At 45.8% G+C, this 20,718-nt stretch overlaps 1 protein-coding gene across 2 annotated transcripts in view; it reads right to left on the bottom strand.

Annotated features, from left to right (window-relative positions):
• Positions 1–912: 912 nt before the first annotated feature.
• The window catches only part of PGBD1 (piggyBac transposable element derived 1), a 25,485-nt gene continuing 5,679 nt past the window's right edge, over positions 913–20,718 (bottom strand). Inside the window, exons 2-5 of one of the 2 annotated variants that reach the window (XM_034985817.1) lie at positions 18,306–18,714; positions 16,960–17,116; positions 6,160–6,256; positions 913–2,733 (exon numbers count right to left, since the gene is read on the bottom strand). In XM_034985817.1, coding sequence (XP_034841708.1) covers positions 1,182–2,733; positions 6,160–6,256; positions 16,960–17,116; positions 18,306–18,701 — 2,202 coding nt within the window. In that variant the 5' untranslated portion in view covers positions 18,702–18,714 and the 3' untranslated portion in view covers positions 913–1,181. The remainder of the gene's footprint in view (positions 2,734–6,159; positions 6,257–16,959; positions 17,117–18,305; positions 18,715–20,718) is intronic. The other variant, XR_004675831.1, reaches the window with a different exon arrangement.

The raw sequence follows: 20,718 nt of genomic DNA, 5'->3' as shown, positions 1-20,718 counted from the left end.
TCTGCCTGTATTCTCAGATGAGCCAGCTCTCGTGCATGTTGCTCCATCCTGCAACTGCTGTCCTCCTATTTCTATCACCTCTACTTTAGTGTGAATAAGGGGCCACAAGGTCCAATCATCCCTGTTTCTTTGCTGTGGCCTCTAGTTCCCTTTTCTTTTTTTGTGGTGTCTTTATCTAGCTTTGGTATCATAGAATGATTTGTTGGAAGTTTTCCTTCCTCATCTATTTTTTTGGAATATTTTGGAGTAGAATCGGTACTAACTCTTCTTTAAATGTTTGGTAGAATTCCTCTGTGAGGCCATCTGGTCCTGGACTTTTGTCTGTTGGAGAGTTTTGATTACTGATTCAATTTCTTTGCTAGCTATGGGTCTGTTCAAGTTTTCTATTTCTTCCAGATTCAGTTTTGGTAGTTTATGTGTTTCTAGGAATTTATCCATTTCTTCTAGGCTGTTCAGTTTGTTGGCATACAGTTTTTTCACCATGGGCTTTATGTCAACTTCATCCTACTGTTGACTTTTCCTTTCTTCTCCTGAAGATGCTATTGTTACCCGATTTGCTTCCTATTTCCTCAGTTTCTTTACTCTTAGCTGCCTCTGCCAACTCCCACAGTCCCAATAGGATACACCTTTCATTTCAGTATTCAGAGGTACTTCACTTCCAATTTCTCCTTTATAGTACTCCCTTCCAGCGCCCCTGCCTGGCCCTTCTCTCCTGCCCACCATCTGATCCAGTTTCATACCAACACTGAGGTCATCAGCCTCTTATCACCTAAGGTCTTTCTTAGATCATCCTTATGTCATGGGCTCTGCCTCAGTTTTCAGCTGTAGATTCAGCATCGTCCTATGGTTACTATGACAGTGCTGGCATTTTTAAAAATCTCCACAAAAAACTAAAGAGGCACAATTTCATTCTTTCGGGGCACAAATTAATCAATTTAACAAATGATTTCTCACGTCTCACACCAAAAATTAGTCATAGAAAAAGGTGGCACTCAAGTTCAACATTTTTACAGATAATTTTAAAAATTACTTGTTATAATAGTCTTTGAAATTCTACATAGTAAAAATATTACTTAAAATTCCATTACATACATCAGGTTTGCTTTGGAAGGGTACAATCTGATTTGTACCTGTAATTTTTTTGTCTTGTTAATATTGGCATTGTGTTCATTTTATCTGCCTTAATCTGACAGATTAGCATTGTGCTCCAAGTAGAAATGTGCAACATATCTCCGAAAATCCAACAGGTCTAGAGAGGTACCTGGGTTACAGGCTCTGTGTAGCTGCCATGCATTGTTCATGGCTACATCAATTATGTAGCTTACCAAAATGGAGTACCATTTCTTGCTTCTTATTCTCACCCTGTATTTGGAAATGATTTGATCCATTTTAGCTACACCTTCCCTGCATTCATCATACAATTTCACTATAGATGGTTGAGCTATCTGATGGATGTCCTCATCGGCAGAACAACTTAGCTCACTGGCTGGTTCTATGCCCACAGCATTGGAGCATAGACTGATAATGTCATCACCATGCCAACGACACAAAATTATCTCCTCATTTTCTTCAACTCGGAAATCAAAATAGCCCTTCTTCATTTTTCTCATATGTTCTGCATTCATGAGGGGACATTTATCAGTCCTGTTCTCACGAATTGTTCCTGTTGCCCTCACTCCTTTTTTCTTCAAGGCTGACACCAATTTTACACTTGTAAAGAAGCTATCAAAACACAGGTGATAGGGATATTGGCCTCTCTCTAAAAGAACATCAGCAAAATGCATCACTAGATTTCCACCTAAACCAAGATCTAGATCCTTATCCACCATCACTGTTGATTCTTCTTGATAGGGCTCAAACCACACCAGATAACCCTGTGTGGTTGTGCCACACCAAATTTTATAGCCAATTCTAATAGGTTTCCCATTCAAGAATTGGTCACTGTCAAAGCATTCACACATTGTCTTATCAAAATAATAGTATTCTTCCAGGGGAGCATACAGGAGGAAATTTCTATTCATTTGCTTTATGAGAGGCCTCAATTTTGTAAACTTATCTTTTTGATCTAGGTGGCTATTATCTGCAAAATGTAAGTATGAGAAAATCAATTCAAATCTGTCCCTTCTAATTGCATCTCTAACCAGGTTCTGATCAGCATCAGAGATTTCCCAATACATTCCCCTTCTGGGACGCCTCACAAATCCACTCAAAAGCAAGATACCAAACACACACCTTATTTCCTGAATTGTGACTTCCAAATTGACATTTTTCTGAGATGCGTAATTATTGGTTTCGTTGACAATCATGTTGAATATTTCATCATCAAAAAATAACTCAAAGAGCTCTACTGGGTTCAGCTTCTCACTCTTGAGATTCAAAAGTCCAGAATCCAGTGCCGACCAGCTTGGGAAGTTGGGTTTAATGTCTCTTTTGGTCCAATTCTTCTCTGGCACATTTGACATCTTTAGCTTTTTTTGAGCATGGTGGGCCTCAAGCTTGTTATCTTCTTCCACATCTGAGTCACCAGAAAATGCAAGGCCTTGTAGCAGTTCACTCACTCGAGCTTTGTCCTTTTTTCTCCCTTTTCGGGTCATGTCTCCAGCAGCATATTCCAAGGATGAGATGTGCATTCGGGCCCACAAGTCACCCGGGTGACGGTCCTTCAGAGTGTTCAAATGTGCAACTGTCCTTTCCGTACGGACAGAAGTACAAGGTGGCTGGGGCACACAATCTCTAGGAATGAAAAAAAAAAACAGGTTATAAAAATCCTTAGTCTTACTATGACATGAATCTGATGACACCTAAGTAGTCTTGTGTGGAGATTACCTGCTCCTCACTCCTAGGACTTTGGCTTCTCCCTCCTAGGACCTAACACTTCTGGCCTCTCCCTAGCATGGTCTCACTCCTCAAGACAACTAGTTGTGGAATCTCAAAGAAGGAACCTGGACATCTTCGTGCAGCACCTCCCTACTCTTCAGAAGCAAGTGGCAGATGCTCCAAGTTGTATCAGGCAGGGCTGTGTAGGGGGAGGTCTGCTGTCCTGCTCCTTTCCTAGCCAAGCTTCCGTCAGTAATGAAGCCGAGGTTTCAAGAATCATTTGTTTTACTCCTGTATCTCCATCAGTTGGTTTTAAACTTGGACAAGGCAAGGGGTTGTTATTTACTGGGCTCCCTCACACCGCTCTCAGAATTTCTGAACATGGAAGGATTAAGTCTTTCCTAGCTCTACGTTCATCTGTTGGACACACTGCTCTGGGGAGAAACTTAAGAGAAACTCAAACTTACTGCCGTTGAACTGGTTTTTATGGGGTTTACAAGGAAGCAAGCTACAGTTACCAAGATGAAAAGTGTTACACACAGGCTTCTCTTTTTATTTGAGAAATTTGCATTTCACTAATGTCCCCTTGGTTAATAGTCTAGTTGCAGAGGACACAACAGGGAAAAGCACTGAAGAGAGTACAATTTATACTACATGTGTTTAGTTACTTGTAAAGCATTTATCCTGGGTGTCTCCAGTGTGCACGGACGGCCCATTCAACGTTCCCTACCGTTCGTAGAGCTCCCTAATGTTCTCAACTGCAGGGACCCGGTGCGGATGCTACCGTCGTGCTGCATCTTTTCAGTCGAGCCGGATCCGCCCCTGCCGTTCCATCTCATGGACTCCTCCCTTCCCTCCTGCTTCCACTTCCCTTCCTACTCAGTCAGCTGACCCCACAATCCATCACCTTAGTCCCTCTCTGGCCAGGATTATCAACCACCTGCCCCAGTGACCTTCTGTAGCACCAGGCCGGCCAGACTTCAGCCCAGGCTGGAGCCCATCGTTGGGTCTTCTCCAGTCCTCTCCCCAGGGTGAGCGGCGCCACAGAGCCCACAGCACCAGGGCAACCATCACTGCTAACCGTGCTGGTCTCCGAGATTCAGCTGGTCACCACCCTGTCTGGAGTCCTCCTTCCCCCTCGTCCCTGTCTTCCCAGTTCCCCACATTTCATATCTTCATCATTCTTCTCAAAGCTTCAATCCCATAGCCTCTTCTCCTACTCCAGAGAGGACCCCAAATTCCTTAGGCAGAAGCCTGCTCATTGACACAGTCTGCCTTCTGTGACTCCTCTCCTAGTCCTCCAGTCCCCTCTGGGTGCCGGCATATTCACTTCTCTGCCTCTCTCCTTTCCACCTCCTGTGCAGCCAGCAAACTCCCGCCTGGTCCCTGAGTCTTACTCAGATGCCCTCTGCACTGCAGCTCTGCCCCTGCGCTGTGCCCTCATGGCACCTACGGACGGTGGGCTGTCTGCGGTCACAGGACTCTGCGTAAGAGGGACAAGAGGCTTCCTGAATGGGTGGAACAAAGGAAAAACCGTTTGAAAGCTGGAACTTACAAAAATGTGCCTAGAAAATAGTCTTTTCAACACAACTCTCTCTCGGCCTCTCCCATCGGTTCATCACTGATTCTTGACCCACACCTCTGTCTAGTTCATCGTGGCCTGTGACACCCTGAGAAAGTTTCCCTAATCATCTGCTCGGGGAGAGTGGCAGACTGTGACTTTCCCACCAGCACCCGTGCCTCTTCTGTTAGCTCGTCAGAAAGCCAGTTCTCCTGGAGGCAGCTGCGTGTCCTGGTAAAGGCCACGAACTGGTCTAAGCCAGTCCTAACAATCCCATTGCCCTTTCTAGATACTCAGTTCCCCCAGCGTCTCTTACAGCCGGACGTGGTCCTCGGAGGCCATTTCAGCCAGTTAGAAATAGGGGAAAACGTCTGTGTTCTTGGAACCAGGAATGAACATGGGTAGAGCTGCAGGGACCATCCTGTGGGCCTGGGTGGATAAAGCAGCCCCGGATCCTTGACTAGGAGAACCGGATAAGGACACATGCTGGCGAGTATGAACCTGGTGCATTGTTTTCAGAAGTCCATTTAGCATAAATTTAGTAAAAACACATCCTAGGACTCAGCAATTCTGTTCCTAGCTATTTGTCTCAGAGAAGTTCTCACACAAGGGGCGTGGAGTAGAGACTGCTCTCCGTAGCAGTGTTCCTCCTGAGGGGGCCTGCAGGCAACTGGGTGACCACTGCTGGGGAAGTGATAGGCGGGCTGTGAGAGGTGTGCCCTGCAGATACTAGGTGGCAGCTGTGAGTACTCAGAAATACGGACAGGTCTTAAAACATGATGCTGAGTGGTAATATAATACTCTTTAAATAATTTAAAGCATTCACATAAAGCAAAAGTGCGTATTTTACACACAGATATTGATAATGGACATGCATCATGGCCCAAAATGGTGGAAGAAGGAAAGGGGAGTGAGTAGTGGGAAAAGGAGGTGAAGAAACTGTGTGGCTGGCGGGGGCTGTGGGGGGATGAAGACACAGGGAGTCAGGTTTCCGGGCACTAACGTTAAATGTCCCTGACAGGCACACCACCAGATTCCTATTGTGCTGGTACAATGACTTCATAAAATGTTATTTTAGTGGGAGCCTGGCTCAGGCCTCTGGGCTTTATGAAAAATTTCACTTTTCTTAAGCTTCAAGACATTTCCGTTTTCACTAAGATTTAGCTCCGATTCCCTGCCCTGAACAAATGTCCCCACCGCTGCCCTGCGTGCCAGGCTAATTATCCCACACTGTTTCCTTTCTCCTCTTTTTCTCACCTCCGAGGAGTTAACTGCCTCAGCCAAACCTAACACTCTGCCTCTGACTGGGTCCCTCCTGTCCTGCTTTAGGAGTATCTGTGCTCCATGTTCATTCATTCATTCCCACAACCAGCACTTACTAAGTAGCTACTACTATCTTGAATATCTGCGCCATCAGCTACTTTCCTAATGCTAGGTCTTTCTTCACTGCCATGACGGGCCTCACTCTCGTCTAAATTCTCCGCCTTTTCTGGCTTATCTGTAGCTCCTCAAAGACCTAAGGGCGCTCAGGGAAGGGTGACCAGGCAAGGTAAACAGTCAGGATAGGATTTTTGGGGCACCTGTGCACCGACTGAAGGTTTTGTGTAATGCGGATAACGGTAGGTCACTGTGGCATGGGACCTCCTGTGATTACAGAAGTGAGAGTTACTTTCCTACATGATCCCAGGGAAGCAGCTCCAGACCAGTTGGTTTCTCTGGTTCCATTCCAATCTGTTCCGACAGCTGCAGGATCTGTCCCACATACAACCATGGACACTCACCTGTCGGGTATTCCTGGGGCCTCAGCACCGTGCTCCACTTCTTGAGAAGTTTCTTTCTTTGCATTAAATAATCCATCTTTAGTTACAACTTCTTCAGCTAAAATAATACAATAATTTAAATGTCATCTGTTGCCTGAACTGAGAAAGAAGAAAAAATCTCCAGAGCAGGGAACAGGATTTTTTCTTTTTTTTTTTAAAGATTTTATTTATTTTTCAACAGAGAGAGAGAGAGACAGCAAGAGAGGGAACACAAGCAGGGGGAGTGGGAGAGGGAGAAGCAGGCTTCCCTCGGAGCGGAGCCCGATGCGGGGCTCGATCCCAGGACCCTGAGATCATGACCTGAGCCGAAGGCAGACGCTCAACGACTGAGCCACCCAGGCGCCCCAGGATTTTCTTTTTCAGTGAGCTCTACGCCCAACGTGGGGCTCAGAATCACAACCCCGAAATCGAGAGTCACCTGCTCTACTGACTAAGCCAGCCAGGCGCCCTGGGAACGGGATTTTCAAATTAACATAATCATCAGGTGTCCCAGAAGTGCTGTCACAGCGGTCCTCCAAAGTCTGGCACAGTGTGGGAAGGTAATACACGAAAGGTCAGTTAGCTGGGGAGAGAGTCTACCAAGCTCTGTATTTAAAGAAAATAATATGTGGATAATAGTCTGCTCAGAGTGTGAAGAGAACGTCTCTGAGATAAAGAAGGGTTCAGGCAGAGGAGTGTGTGGGGCTTCCAGACACAAAGAGATGTCTGCACATGACAATTACATGGAACCCTTTATAGGGAAGAAAATGGAAGCAGAGGAGCCTTGAGGGATTCAGGGAATGTGGAGGGATGAGCAGAGAAGATAACAAGAATCAATAAGCTGAGTGATTAGTGACAGAAGAAGATAACGTGATGGGGAGGGATGCGAAATGGTAAGGGCTGAGACAAGCCTGCAAGCAGAGGACAGAGAAGGAAGGGAGGGCGATGGCGCGCAGGGAATGTCGGCTCCCAAGGGCCAAGTCAGAGTTATGGGACACGGTGCGCCCAGACACGGGACCCGCCAGAGGCTGCCCTCACCCATCAGATGGGCTTTGGTAACCTTCCCCTGAGTGAAGTCCCCACAGGGGCCCCCGGGAGCCAGACTCCGAGGTGGCCGCTGCTCTGCCACAAGGGCCTGGGCAGCTTCTTCCTCAGTCTTCACTGATGTCTGCAAAGGCAAGACAGCTTCGTAGTCTTCCCTGTGGTAAGGATGGGGGGGGGGTCCCGTTGTGAAGGGCGTGGACCCCCCCCCCCCCCCGTAGAGCAGTAGTGCAGCCCCTCGGCAGGGCCGTGCTCTCTCTCAAGGTCTCGGGGGGATCGTCCTTGCTGCCCCACTGGCCACTGGCGGTTGGCAGGAATCCGTGTCCTCCGGCTTGTAGATGTGTCACCCCAATGTCTGCCTTCACACGGCCCTCTCCTAAGGACACCACTCACCAGATCTGGGGCGCCCCCCACATCCAGAATGACCTCATCTTACCTTCATCACACCTACAGACAGGTACCTGCAGTGTTGGGGCTGCAATACATCTTTCAGGGGGACACAGTTCCACCCACATCATCAACTATATTGATTTAAAAACATGTACAGGTGATTTTTATTTTCTATACAATTATTTTCATAAAGATAAAGTATTTGTTAAAGAATAGAAGGCACTGAGTTTCACAAAATTAAGAACTAATTAGAAGTCACAAAAAAGGACCAAGTGAAGACAGGACTCCACAAGGACCATGTTTTGAGAAAGCTGATTCAGCAACACAGGACTTAATGGAAGACTTAATTATTTTTTAACTAAATGACTAGGAAAATGAGTGAACCACTGAGAGATTAAGGAAAAAAAAGGTCCATTTGTGGTGATGTGAAGTTTTGCGCTGGATACACAGAATGAACGTTACCATCATAAATGTTAGGTCTGTGCAAGGACACCAAGAATAGAAAGGAAGAATCCCGGAGGCCAGGTAGGGGAGACAAGGCAGAGGCCCCCAAAGCTAAGAGTGGAGGCATTTTCTGAACGCAAGGGTCTAACTGGCCCTTCCCTCTCATACTTGACATGTGGCTAAACACGGCATAGAATAGGCAAGGGCACGTCATTCACACGCCCCCGGCAGGAGGCATCCGTGGCCTGACACCTGTTCCAAGTGGAGGCAGAGGGCGGAGCTGCTTGAAAAGCTCCCCCAGGTGAAGGGCGAGGAGGAGGTGGCTGGAAAGAGGGCTGCCACCCACATTCCCATGAGCCGGGCACCCTCCTCACTTGGGACCCGGCTGCGTCCTTGCCTCTAGCTGGTCCCGGGGGAGCAGGCCCTGTCGGGGGGGAGACCAGAGTCCCGCATGAGCCACGACAGCCGGAAGCAGTGCCCTGGGGGGGGGGAGGGGCAGCCTGCACAGCCTCTGATGTGCATGAAACACTGTCTGAGATGGAACACCACAACTGTCCCCATTCTGTCCGGAATCCTAGTTCTAAAACTGCAGGGCCTCCCACCCGCACGACTGAGTGCTTGCGAACTCTTCAAGTGCTTAATAGTGATGCACTTTCACATAAAGCAAATTTTAAAGTCACAGATAAAAATAAACAGGAGGAAGAAGCTAGTGCTAAAGGGAAACTTGAGCAGAGTAGAGGTACCCGGCAAGGGGAGACAGGAAAGCGGGAGAGAACCGAGGGAACAGGAGCGGAAAGTGGCGGCGGCTGTGTGTGGATGCAGTGGAGGGGGGGGGGCGCTCTGGGAAATGTACCCCCCACACACACACACAGAAGCCATGTTGTGCAGGCGGCAGATGCTGGCAATCCGCCATGCTGGAAGCTGCTGATTCTAGAAGGACCCACAATGATCAGAACAGGAAGGATGATTGCACAGTGCCGGGTACCTTGCTGCTGCTTAAAAAGATTGTTTCCAACTCCAAATAATCCCAAGTCCAGATCCTCCTCTCCATTTATCCTTGCAGATTCAGGGGGATCAGAGCTAAGTGCAAAAACAGAAGTCAAGAGCCATCCAGGGAAGACGGTGGACTGGGTGGACTCTAAGCTCACCTGGTCCCATGGATACAGCTAGATAATAACCCCTTCAGTGTAAAGAACCCAGAAAATGACCCAAAGACTGGCAGAACAGATTCTCCACAAGCTAAATGTAGACAAGAGGCCACATCAAAGAAGACAGGAAGCTGGAGGTGCAAGTCAGGAGGCAAACGGACCCTCAGGACTGTCTGCAGGAGGGAGAGAGAGGGGAGAGAAGCAGACCCCCCACACCGGGGAGCCTGCGGGGGTGGGGGCGGGGGGGGAAGGGATGAATCCCATAACCTCCAGCTTTGAAAACCAGAACAGGCGAATTTCATACAGTCGGCAGTGCTTAAGCTGGAACTTTAAAGATCAGCCTGCTTGGCTATGAGAAGGGAGGGCAAGAGGAAAAGGAGTCCCCGCCCCTAAAGAGACCGCAACGCAAGCAGCCCCACTGGGATACCGCACACAAGCGCAGTCTGAGAACTGCCTGGGGTAAATGGGAGGGAGATTTGCTTACTACTCTCAGAGCGATGCTAGAGGGACAGGAATCGTTGGGAGACTTCAAGAACAAAAGCGCTGGCAGGCTCTGCTTTCCTCTGCTTCAGCCCAGCCTAGATCCACAGACGTGTGGGAGTCAGGGTAGTGCAGCACTCACCACCCAAAATGGTAACAGCAAGCCTCACCCCCCCCGCCCCCCTTCTCCTACACCCACACCCCATCCATCCCTACCACCTATGGAGTTCTGGGCAGCTGCAGTCTCCTCCTGCCGTGGACCTGCACGGCCCACACCACATGCCACGTCCACACACTCAGGGGACTCCCCTATTCAGCCTGTCGCAGGAGTTTTCTAAAGGGGGGCTCCAGGCCACCCCCCACAGCCAACCTACCCAGAAGCTGCTAACACCATGACCCTGCCCCCTCCCGTGCACCATTAGCCAGAGCCTATCCAAGCCTGGGCCACACAGCTGGCAATGTGCAAGCAACCCCAGCAGGGGCCAGCACCACTCCCAAGTGAATCCTGCCCCAGGGAGACGGTAAGGGAACAACACACACCAGTCTGATGTGGCCCCAGCAGCAGACTGGGGGCAGACATCTGGTCTGACGGCAGCTCCACCTGCCAACACAAGCTGCTTGGGGGACAACACAGGGAGAGCACCCTGCAATTTGGTGCCACTGCATCTTTGGCAAACACCCGAACTGCCTCAACTCAAGCCCCAGGCAGCCCCAGACTGGCCGGCTAACACAGGGACCAAACGCAGGCTACAACAGGCAAAGAGAGCCACTGCAAAGGACGACACTGAAGGCAAACGCAGCTCACCCACAACCCTAGGGCACACACAACAGAGAGACCCCCAGTGAAGCACCATGTTCTGATGAACAGGGAACACTGCACTGCAGGCACTCCTGGAACTCTTCATAAGGCCACTACTTACAGGAGCAGGAGACATAGCTGACCTTCCTAACACAGAAAGAGACACAGAGACAAAATGAGGAGACAGAGGAATACGTCCCAAATGAAAGAACAAGACAAAATTGCAAGACGGCCAAATGAAACAGTTAAGTAATATGCCTGATAGAATTTAAAGTAGTGATCATAAAGCTAATCACTGGACTTGAGAATAGAGTGGAAGATCTCAGTGAGACCCTTAAAGAGACAAGAAACCTAAAAAGAACCAGAGATGAAAAACAAATTAAAAATACACCAAAGGGGGGCGCCTGGGTGGCTCAGTTGGTTAAGCGACTGCCTTCGGCTCAGGTCATGATCCTGGAGTCCCAGGGTCGAGTCCGGGCTCCCTGCTCAGCAGGGAGTCTGCTCCTCCCTCTGACCCTCCTCCCTCTCATGCTCTGTCTCTCATTCTCTCTCTCACAAATAAATAAAATCTTAAAAAAAAAATTAAAAAAAAATACACCAAAGGGAATAAATAGTAGAGGAGAGGAAGCAGAAAAACGGATCAGTGACCTGTAGGATAGAGGAATGGAAAGTAATCAAGCTGAACAGAAAGAACAAAGTAATAAATAAAATAGATCAAGCATAATAACACGGACAACAGAGGACATCCCAGAATGTGAGGAGAGCGAGAAGAGGGCAGAAAATTTCTTTAAATAAGTAACACCTGAAAATCTCCCCAATCTGGAGAAGGAAACGGGAATCCAAATCCAGGAGGCACAGAGAACCCCCAATAAAATCAACCCAAGGAGATCCACACCAAGACACATGGTAATGGGTGGCTCAGTCAGTTAAGCGTCTGCCCTCAGCTCTGGTCATGATCTCAGGGTCCTGGGATCAAATCCCGCATCAGACTCCCTGCTCAGTGGGGAGTCTGCTTTTCCCTTTACCCTTCCCCCTGGCCCATGCTCTCTCTTGCTCTCATAAATAAATAAAATCTTAAAAAAAAAAGATACATAGTAATTAAAATGGCAAAAATTCATGATGAAGAGAAAATTTTAAAAGCAGCAAAAGGAAAACCATTACATAGAAAGAAAAACCCCATAAGGCTATCAGCTGATTTTTCAGCAGAAACTATACAAGCCAAAAGGGAGTAGCATGGTATGTTAAAGGGGATTCTTTGAGTGGAAAGGAAAGACCACACTCAGGAGTAAGAAAAGCAGGAAGGACATAAGGAGTAAAATTAAGTGTATCTATAAAAGTCAACCAAGGAATTCACAAAATAAAAGGATGTAAAGTATGAAACCGTATACCAAAAACATGGAGGGGGCGAGGAGTAAAGAATGGGTTTAAATATAAGCAACCATCAACTTAATATAGACTGCTATATGCAGATGTTATATACAAACCTAAAGGTAACCACAAATCAAAAACCAGTAATATGCAAAAAACAAAGAAAGGAATTTAAATATCTCACTAAAGAAACTCAACAAACCATGAGAGAAGAAAGCAAGGGAGCAGAAAAGAACTTTAAAAAAAAAAAAGTAACCAAATGGCTCTAGCTACATACCTATCAATAAACTGATTGTAAAAGGAATAAACTCTCCAATCAAAACACAGAGTGATGGAATGGATAAAAAAGCAAGACCCATCTATATGCTGCCTACAAGAGACTTCAGCCCTAAGTCACATGCAGATGGAAAGTGAAGAGATGGAAAAGCAGTTATCATGCAAATGGAAGTGAAAAGAAAAGTGGGTAGCAACACTTCTATCAGACAAAATATACTTGAAAACAAAGATTGAAACGAGACAAAGAAGGATATTACATAATAATAAAAGGAACAATCCAACAATACGACATACCACTTGTAAATATTTATGTACCCAATATGGGAGCACCCAGATATTTAAAATAATTATAACAAACATTAAGAAACTAATTAATAGTAATACAATAGTAATAGGGGACTTTAACACCCCACGTACATCGATGGACAGATCATCCAAACAGAACATCAACAAAGAAACAGTGGCTTTGAATGACACTGGACCAGATGGATCTAACAGATACAATCAGAACATTTCATACTAACACAGCAAAATACATTCTTTTCAAGTGCACACAAAACATTCTCCAGAATGGATCACATATTGGGCCACAAAACAAGTCTTACAAATTCAGAAAGACTGAAGTCATGATCATTTCAATAAATGCAGAAAAAATACTTGACAAAGTACAACATTCGTTCATGATACAAACCCTCAAGAAGGTTTAGAGGCAACATATCTCACCCTAATAAAGGCCATATATGAAAAAATCAAAGCCAACATCATAGTCAATGGTGAAAACCTTAGAGCTTTTCCCCTAGGATCAGAAACAAGACATGAATTTCTACTCTCACCACTTTTATTCAACATAGTACTAGAAGTATTTGCCACAGCAATCAGAACAGAAAAAGAAATAAAAGGCATCCAAATTGGTATTGGAAGAAGGAAAACTATTTGCAGATGACATGATACTATATAGAGGAAACTCTAAAGACCGCCAGAAACCTATGAGAACTGATAAATGAAGTCAGTAAGGTCACAAGGTGCAGTGGTCCGCTGCATTTCTATACATACACTTATAACGAAGTAGCAGAAAGAGAAATTAATAAAACAGTCCTATTTACAACTGCACCAAAAATAATGAAATCCTGGGAACAAACTTAACCAAGGAGGTGAAAGACCTGTACTCCGAAAACTATCAAACATGGGTGAAAGAAATTGACAGTGACACAATCAGAAAGATACTCATCCTCATGTAGTGGAAGAAGAATTATTGTTAAAATATCCTTACCAGACAAAGAAATCTACAGATTAATGCAATCCCGATCAAAGTACCAACACTATTTTTCACAGAACTAGGACAAATAATCCTAAAATCTGTATGGAACCACAAAAGTTCCCAAATAACCAAAGCAATCTTTAAAAGAACAAAACTGGGGGTGTCACAATCTCAGATTTCAAGCTATACTCCATAACTGTATTAATTAAAACAGTATGGTACTGGCACAAAAATACACACATAAGTCACCAGAACAGACTAGAGATCCCAGAAATAAACCCACGATTTTATGGTCAATTAATTTTCGACAAAGTAGGTAGACTATGCAGTGGGAAAAAGGCAGTCTCTTCACAAATGGTGCTGGGAGAACTGGACAGCCACATATAGAAGAAGGAAACGCAACACTTTCTGACACGATACACAAAAATCCTAGACAAAAGCACAGGCAGTAATGTCTCTGACATCGTCCGTAACATTTTTTTATATGTCTCCAGAGGCAAGGGGAAACAAAAGCAAAAATAAACTTTTGGGACTTCATCAAAATAAAAAGCTTCTGCACAGTAAAGGATACAATCAACAAAACTAAAAGAAAAACTACTGAATAGAAGGTATTTGCAAATGACATATCCAAAATATATAAAAAACTTACACAACTCAACACCAACAAAATAATCCAATTAAAAAATGGGCAGAAGACACAAACTGACATTTCTCCAAAGACGACATACAGATGGCAAACAGATACATGAAAAAATGCTCAACATCACTCATCATCAGGTAAATGCAAATCAAAACTATGAGATACTACCTCACACCTGTCTGAATGGCTAAAATCCAAAACTCAAGAAACAAGTGCTGGTGAGGATAGGAAAAAAAAGTAACCTTTCTGCACTGTTGGTGGGAATGCAAACTGGTGCAGCCACTATGGAAACAGTATGGAGGTTCCTCAAAAAATTAAAAACAGACCTACTCTATAATCCAGGAATCACACTACTGCATATTTACCCAAAGAATATGAAAACACTAATTCAAAAGGATATAGGCACCATTACATTTAAGCAGCATTATTTATAGTAACCAAGTTATGGAAGCAGTCAAAGTGTCCATCCACAGATGAATGGATAAAAAAAATGTGGTATGTTTCTACAATGGAATATTACTCAGCCATAAAAAAGAATGAAATCTTGCCATCTGCAACAACATGGAAGGATCTCTAGATTAGTATAATGCTAAGTGAAATAATTCAGAGAAAGACAAGTACCATATCATTTCACTCATATGTGGAATTTAAAAAACAAAGGAAAAAGGAGACAAATCAAAAACAGCCTCTTGGGGCACCTGGGTGGCTCAGTTGGTTAAGCCTCTGCCTTTGGCTCAGGTCATGACCCCAAGGGTCCTGGAATGGAGCCCTGCACTGGGCTTCTTGCTCAGCAGGGAGTCTGCTTCTCCCTCTCCCCTAGCCCCTTCCCCCAGCTCGTACTCCCTCCCTCTTGCTCTCTCAAATAAAATCTTATACAGGAGGCAAAAGATCAACCTAAGGAGGTCCACACCAAGACACATAGTAAATAAAATGGCAATAAGTCATCATAAAGAGAGAATTTTATTTTATTTTTTTAAGATTTATTTGAGAAAGCATGAGCAGGGGGAGGGGCAGAGGGAGAGAGAGAAACAGACTACCCGCTGAGCAGGGAGCCTGGTGTGGGGCTCGATTCCAGGACCCTGAGATCATGACCTGAGCCAAAGGCAGAAACTCAACTGACTGAGCCACCCAGATGCCCCAGCACCCAACTTTTTAATGAGAGGCCAAACTTTAACAACCCTGCAAGATATTTCCACGTGATCTCCCCATTCTTCCCCACATTCTCGTTAAAGAAACCCTACCTACCCTTTTGCCATGCTGGTTGACTTACTATCCCTTGAAAATACCAGCACAGGAAGAGGGGATGCCAATAGCCTGGGAAATTGGTCTTCAGTTCATGTGGTCTCAGGTAACCTGGAGAAATGTGCTGGGATTATAGCTGGTAGGCAGGCCTTTAGCTAGAATCTCTAGAATATTCAGGAGGAGCTAAAAGGATATATATTTTTTAAAAAGCACTTGAAAATGCCAAGGCATGCTTCCTGAGGGCCCAGAGAGCATTGCCATCCCAGTCACACACACCACAGCGCTGGTGCCTCCCTGTGGGGATACAGGAAACCATCGGAGGCCACCACTCTGCCCAGAGTGCCCCAGGGTCTGGTTCCATAAGCCATCTCAGGCAACTTTTAAGCATTTACTTACATGAAACAATCTCATATCCTACGACCACTGCTATCTTTTGGTCAATTATCATCACCATTCTGACAACTGCCCACCTCCATTCATTACCCCTCTCCCATCTCCAGGCAAAATGAAATCGCTTTCAGCAGATGAATGTTCATTGTCTTCTAGGTAAGTAGGAGTGTCTACCCACTATGGGGCTCTCTACCATCTCTCAACTTCTTCACATCAACAAACCATTCTGGGGCTTTATGTAATGCTCGTTTTTCATAGCTGAAGAAATATGAGAGAACCATCAGCCATGTAAGTAGGGAAATATCAAGGCCTATTTATGCTACATGATATGGTAAACACCATAAGTAATATGAGCCCTATACATTTCATCTCTCTCTGATGATTTTATTACATGAACCATTTATTCTACACTTACTGTCAAAATATAAGCATTCACAGATTACCAACGTGGTGATTGGTAACCATGACTGGGGTAAATCATATACCCTCTGAGATCGTATGCATAATTTTGCATGTACCTGCAATTTCCAGGGAGGAGAGTCAAGTTTTCAACAACTTCTGGGGAAAAACTAGTAGCACCCCTCACCAGAGGTTAAAAAACACTGCACTGTGGAGTTCGAAGGTCTCCTCTTTGAACTTTCTGTGTACTTTTTCTGTTCTCAATCCATCTGCAGACTGTAAACTTTGTATTCTCTGCATGGCTTACCCTATTGCCAGAGGCCTGCACAGAGCTAAACAATAACCAACAGCTGGGGTGGTTTACCTGGAGGTGAAGCCTGAAGATGGAAAGTGGGGGAGCCCTGCACACAGGAGACTGCATTCCAAATGGAAAACACAGAGAACCTGCTTAAGCCCAAAGCTGCATTTAAAATGACGCAAGATTAGAGGCAGGGAAGATACTGAAGAAAATGTTACTACGGGAAAAAGGTAAGTTTATGGAAAGCTGCCACGTAAATATCTAAAACACCCACAAGTATCGAATTAGAGGTGTAGAGCAGAGGTATGTAGCAGAGACACCTCTGGTCAGGAGGTCAGGTGACTTGAATTCCAGATGTTGCTCTGCCGCTGTCGGCCCTGCACAAGTCATTAAACAACTTGAGTTTTGGTTTCCCAACTACTGGGAAGGGTATTGGACAAGAAGATCTTAGGATTCCGACATTTTATAATTCCAAATGTCCTTAGAAGCTTGCTTAGACACAGGGTGAGACAAAGAAAAAACAAAATATAAAAAGTGGAGGACACAGATACAAAAGCAACTGTCAGTATCTGCTGCCAACGTCCACGCTGAACACCCACCGGCACTCACCACTCACTTCCTGGGGGTTCCCTTGGCAGAGCTCTGGAGGTTCACACTTCAAGGTGGTTACCCTGGGCAGGAGCTGGAGGCTCTGACACTCCAAAGAGGCTCCTTGATATTCTGTCACCAGTGGGTACATGTCCTGTCCCTGAGTATAGACAGAAGCCTGAGGACAAAAGATTCACTTTGAAAAGGCATCCTGGTGGAACCAGACTGAACAGCAGTTAGGGACATCTCCCAGAACACCAGATGGCCCCATGTTGTCTTTTAAAGAAGCAACGAGTAAGACAAATGAGCAACACAGAGACATTCATCCATGTGGTAAACAAGGACTGCACATGTACTGAGACTCAGACTTTGTTCTACACGCTGGGGTTATCATGGCAAACAAGAGACAAGGCAGACACAGAATCTCTGCCCAGAAAGAAAACAGAACAAACCCAGATGGATGCTTACACTACTGGATGGAACTTTAACGAGGAACAGGGTATATACGTGATCTCAAAACCTCTCCTAAGGATTACTTATTAATTACAAGCAGGAAAATGGTAACTTTATAATACAGAAATCCGAAAGACCCCACCTTAACCTCATCAGTAATGGGACAACCCATCACCGTGTGCCTCGTGATGTGATGCACTAAGGAGAACACATAGCTTCTGTGGGATTCTAGCCTAAATGCACAAGCTGCAGTCTATCATGAGAAAATAGAAGACAAACCCAAATTTATGAGCATTCTATAAAGTAACTGGTTAGTACTCTTCAAAAATATCAATATCATGACAGACAAAGAAAGACTATTCCAGATTCAAGCAGCTGTTCCAGATTCAAGGAGACTAAAGTAAAGGCAACTAAATGCAGCGTGTGATGCTGGACTATATCCTGGATCAGGATAAAATTGCCAAAAAAAAAAAAAAAAACCCACTACTGGGATGATATGGCAAAATGTGAACAAGGACTACTGTGTAGATAACAGTACATAACAATTTTAATTTCCTAAAACTTGATCTTTGTATTCTGGTTATACAAAAGAATGCCCTTGTTCTTCAGAAATACATCTTGAACCCTGAAGTGTTCCTACATAAAGAAGTATGGTGTCCCCAGGTAATTCTCAATGGTTGAAGAAAACACAAAGCATGAGTGTGTGTGTGTGTGTGATACACAGACCTATGCACATGCGGAGAGGATGAGGGATAGTGCTCGCACAAGAGGGCGCACATCAGAGTACAGTGTTAACAACTGGTGAATCTGGGTGAAGAGGATACAGGACTTCTCTGTGCTACTTTCCCAGATACTTCTGTCAGTTATAAATTATTTAAAAATAGAAAGTTAAAAATTAACAAATGTTCCCCAACCTGCTGTCCTGGGTCTCCTGTGTCTTTCTGTAGATCCTCCAGCACAGCCACCGCCTGCTCCCCGCTCTCCGGGGGCCGCTCCCGCACCCGGGCCTGCAGCTCCTCGGGCAGGATGGTCAGGAACTGCTCCAGCACCAGCAGCTCCACGATCTGCTCCTTGCTGTGCGTCTCAGGCTGCAGCCACTGACAGCAGAGCTCCTGGAGCTGGGCCAGAGCCTCTCGGGGCCCAGTTACCTCCTGGTAGCAGAACTGCCGGAATCGCAGGCGGCAAAGCTCCTGAGCCTGGCGGCTGCTCTCCCATAAGCCCCACGTATGCTCCCAGGTGGGGTCCTCCTCCTTCACTTTGACAAGGCTGTCTCCATTTTCAGGTGTGCAGCCTGGCAAAGCTTCATCCATGCTGGCTTAAAGGCTTAAAGGAAAAGATTCATTTAGCCCAGGTCTACACTTCAAAAATGGTTTTCCACATCCGAGGCATGAGAATGGATCTGTAACATGTTAAGTTACAAGAGCTTCAAAATTCCATGAAACATACTTTTATTTTTGTCCCCACTGTAAGTTATGCTCAGAAACTGAGCCTGCTTGCCAATGTTACCAGTGAGATTAATTAGAAATCTATCTTGAATCCAAAGGGGGTTGAGCCAGGAGGTAAGGGATGGAAAGTTAAGAATGTGAGGCAAGCAGGGTTAATAAGGATGCTTGAGCAGCCTCTACTTCAGCTGGAGAGAAGAGCATTTTATCCATGGCAGAGCCAAACATACTCTCATCTGTGTACTTCCCATAGAATATTCCACCTCAAATGCAGGGGAGGTAGACTGTTTCCAAAGTCTCCTGTCCCCTAAAATTTCTTAAGATGAGATTTTGTCACTCCTTTCATCAGGAGGTGGAGTCTATTTCTCCTTTCCTTGAATCTGTGCTGACCTAGGACTTGCTTTGGCCAAGAGAACATGGCAGAAATGGCTTTGCAAGAGGAAGTGCGTAGCAGTCCTTGGCACGCTGCCGTGAGCCTGCTGTGCTGTGAGAACGCCCAAGCTGGCCATGCTGGGTCTTGTGGGTTGGAACCCAGGGGCCCCAACTGAAGTCCAGCAGCGCCTAACTCCCAGCTGATCGCAACCATAGTAACTCCACCAGTAGAAATGCCCAGTCAACCCACAGAATCATGAAAAATAATAAGCTGAGGATATTTTAAGGCACTAAGTTTGGGGTTTCAACTTATTTTAATATAAGAATAGAAAATTGAAACACATACTTCACGTTCTTTCTCTCTCTCTCTTACTCTCTCCTTTTGTGATCTCATTAATCCCAATTTCAGTATACCTCTATTCCAAGAATACGCAAATCTCTGGCTGACTCCAACTCGCCTTTACATTCCTGACTCACATCTTGAAATGCCAGTAGGATCCCTTCCAGCTTCTCCTGGGTCGTAATTTCAACACATCCCAAGCTGAAATCAGAGTCCTCTCAAAGCTGTACTCACTGTTCTCCCCATTTCCCTTGGCATCACCACCATCCCCCATGCATTCAGGCTTAAAACCTGCTTCTCAGCTGCCTGGGTGCTCGGGTGTTAAGCATCTATCTGCCTTCTGCTCAGGTCATGATCTCAGGGTCCTGGGATCGAGCCCCACATCCAGCTCCCTGCTCTGCGGGAAGCCTGCTTCTCCCTCTCCCTCTCCCCCTGCTTGTGTTCCCTCTCTGTCAAATAAATAAATAATCTTTAAAACACAAAACAAAAACCAGCCTCTCTACACAGTCATTCGGAGTCCAGTCAATCCTTCCTCCAAAACACCTCTTGCAGCTATTCCCTCCCTTTTATTCCCTATTCCCATGGACATTCACAACTACAATAATGTTCTATGTGGTATCCCTGCCCCACAGGCTACTCTATCATCACTGCATTAATATTTCCGAAAGCACCATTCAGACCACGTTCAACACATCTCCCTCACCAAAAAGAGGGTTTCAACTGCTCCTTGGACTGGATTCAAACTTTCTCTGGGTTTTTACGGGTTTGTCTGTCATTCGATAAACTACCGAGCACGTCATTATTTTCTAGGCACAACGCTAACCCCATAATAAAAGGCACAGTCCCTACCCCCTTTGCAAACTCCTCACATCACTGCCATGCTGACCTGCTTGGCTCTTTCCCACCCACCTTGTCCTTCATGGCCAGGACTGCCCTCCTAGGAGGGCACATTTCCCAAGTCCCAGCGCAAACGCCACCCTACACCTCATGTCCAGAGGGAGGAAACCCGTCTGTTCTCCAGGCCATTCCCGTGAGAACCAGCCTGACCCACCGCGCCCATCCAGTCCCTCTCCGGCTCCAACCACCCCCCAACCCCACCGCCCAGGTCAGAGGTCCGGTCCACACAGCCCCAGCGAGCCCGGCTCCCGCCCCCCGAGGTCGGAGGCCCCGTCC

This window comes from Mirounga leonina, unplaced genomic scaffold, assembly GCF_011800145.1.
Source record: "Mirounga leonina isolate KUSES-001 unplaced genomic scaffold, KU_Mleo_1.0 Mir_366, whole genome shotgun sequence".
Taxonomy (NCBI): Eukaryota; Metazoa; Chordata; class Mammalia; order Carnivora; family Phocidae; genus Mirounga; species Mirounga leonina.
The sequence above is the reverse complement of the archived record's forward strand: the minus strand, read 5'-3'. Positions and strand labels throughout refer to the sequence as shown.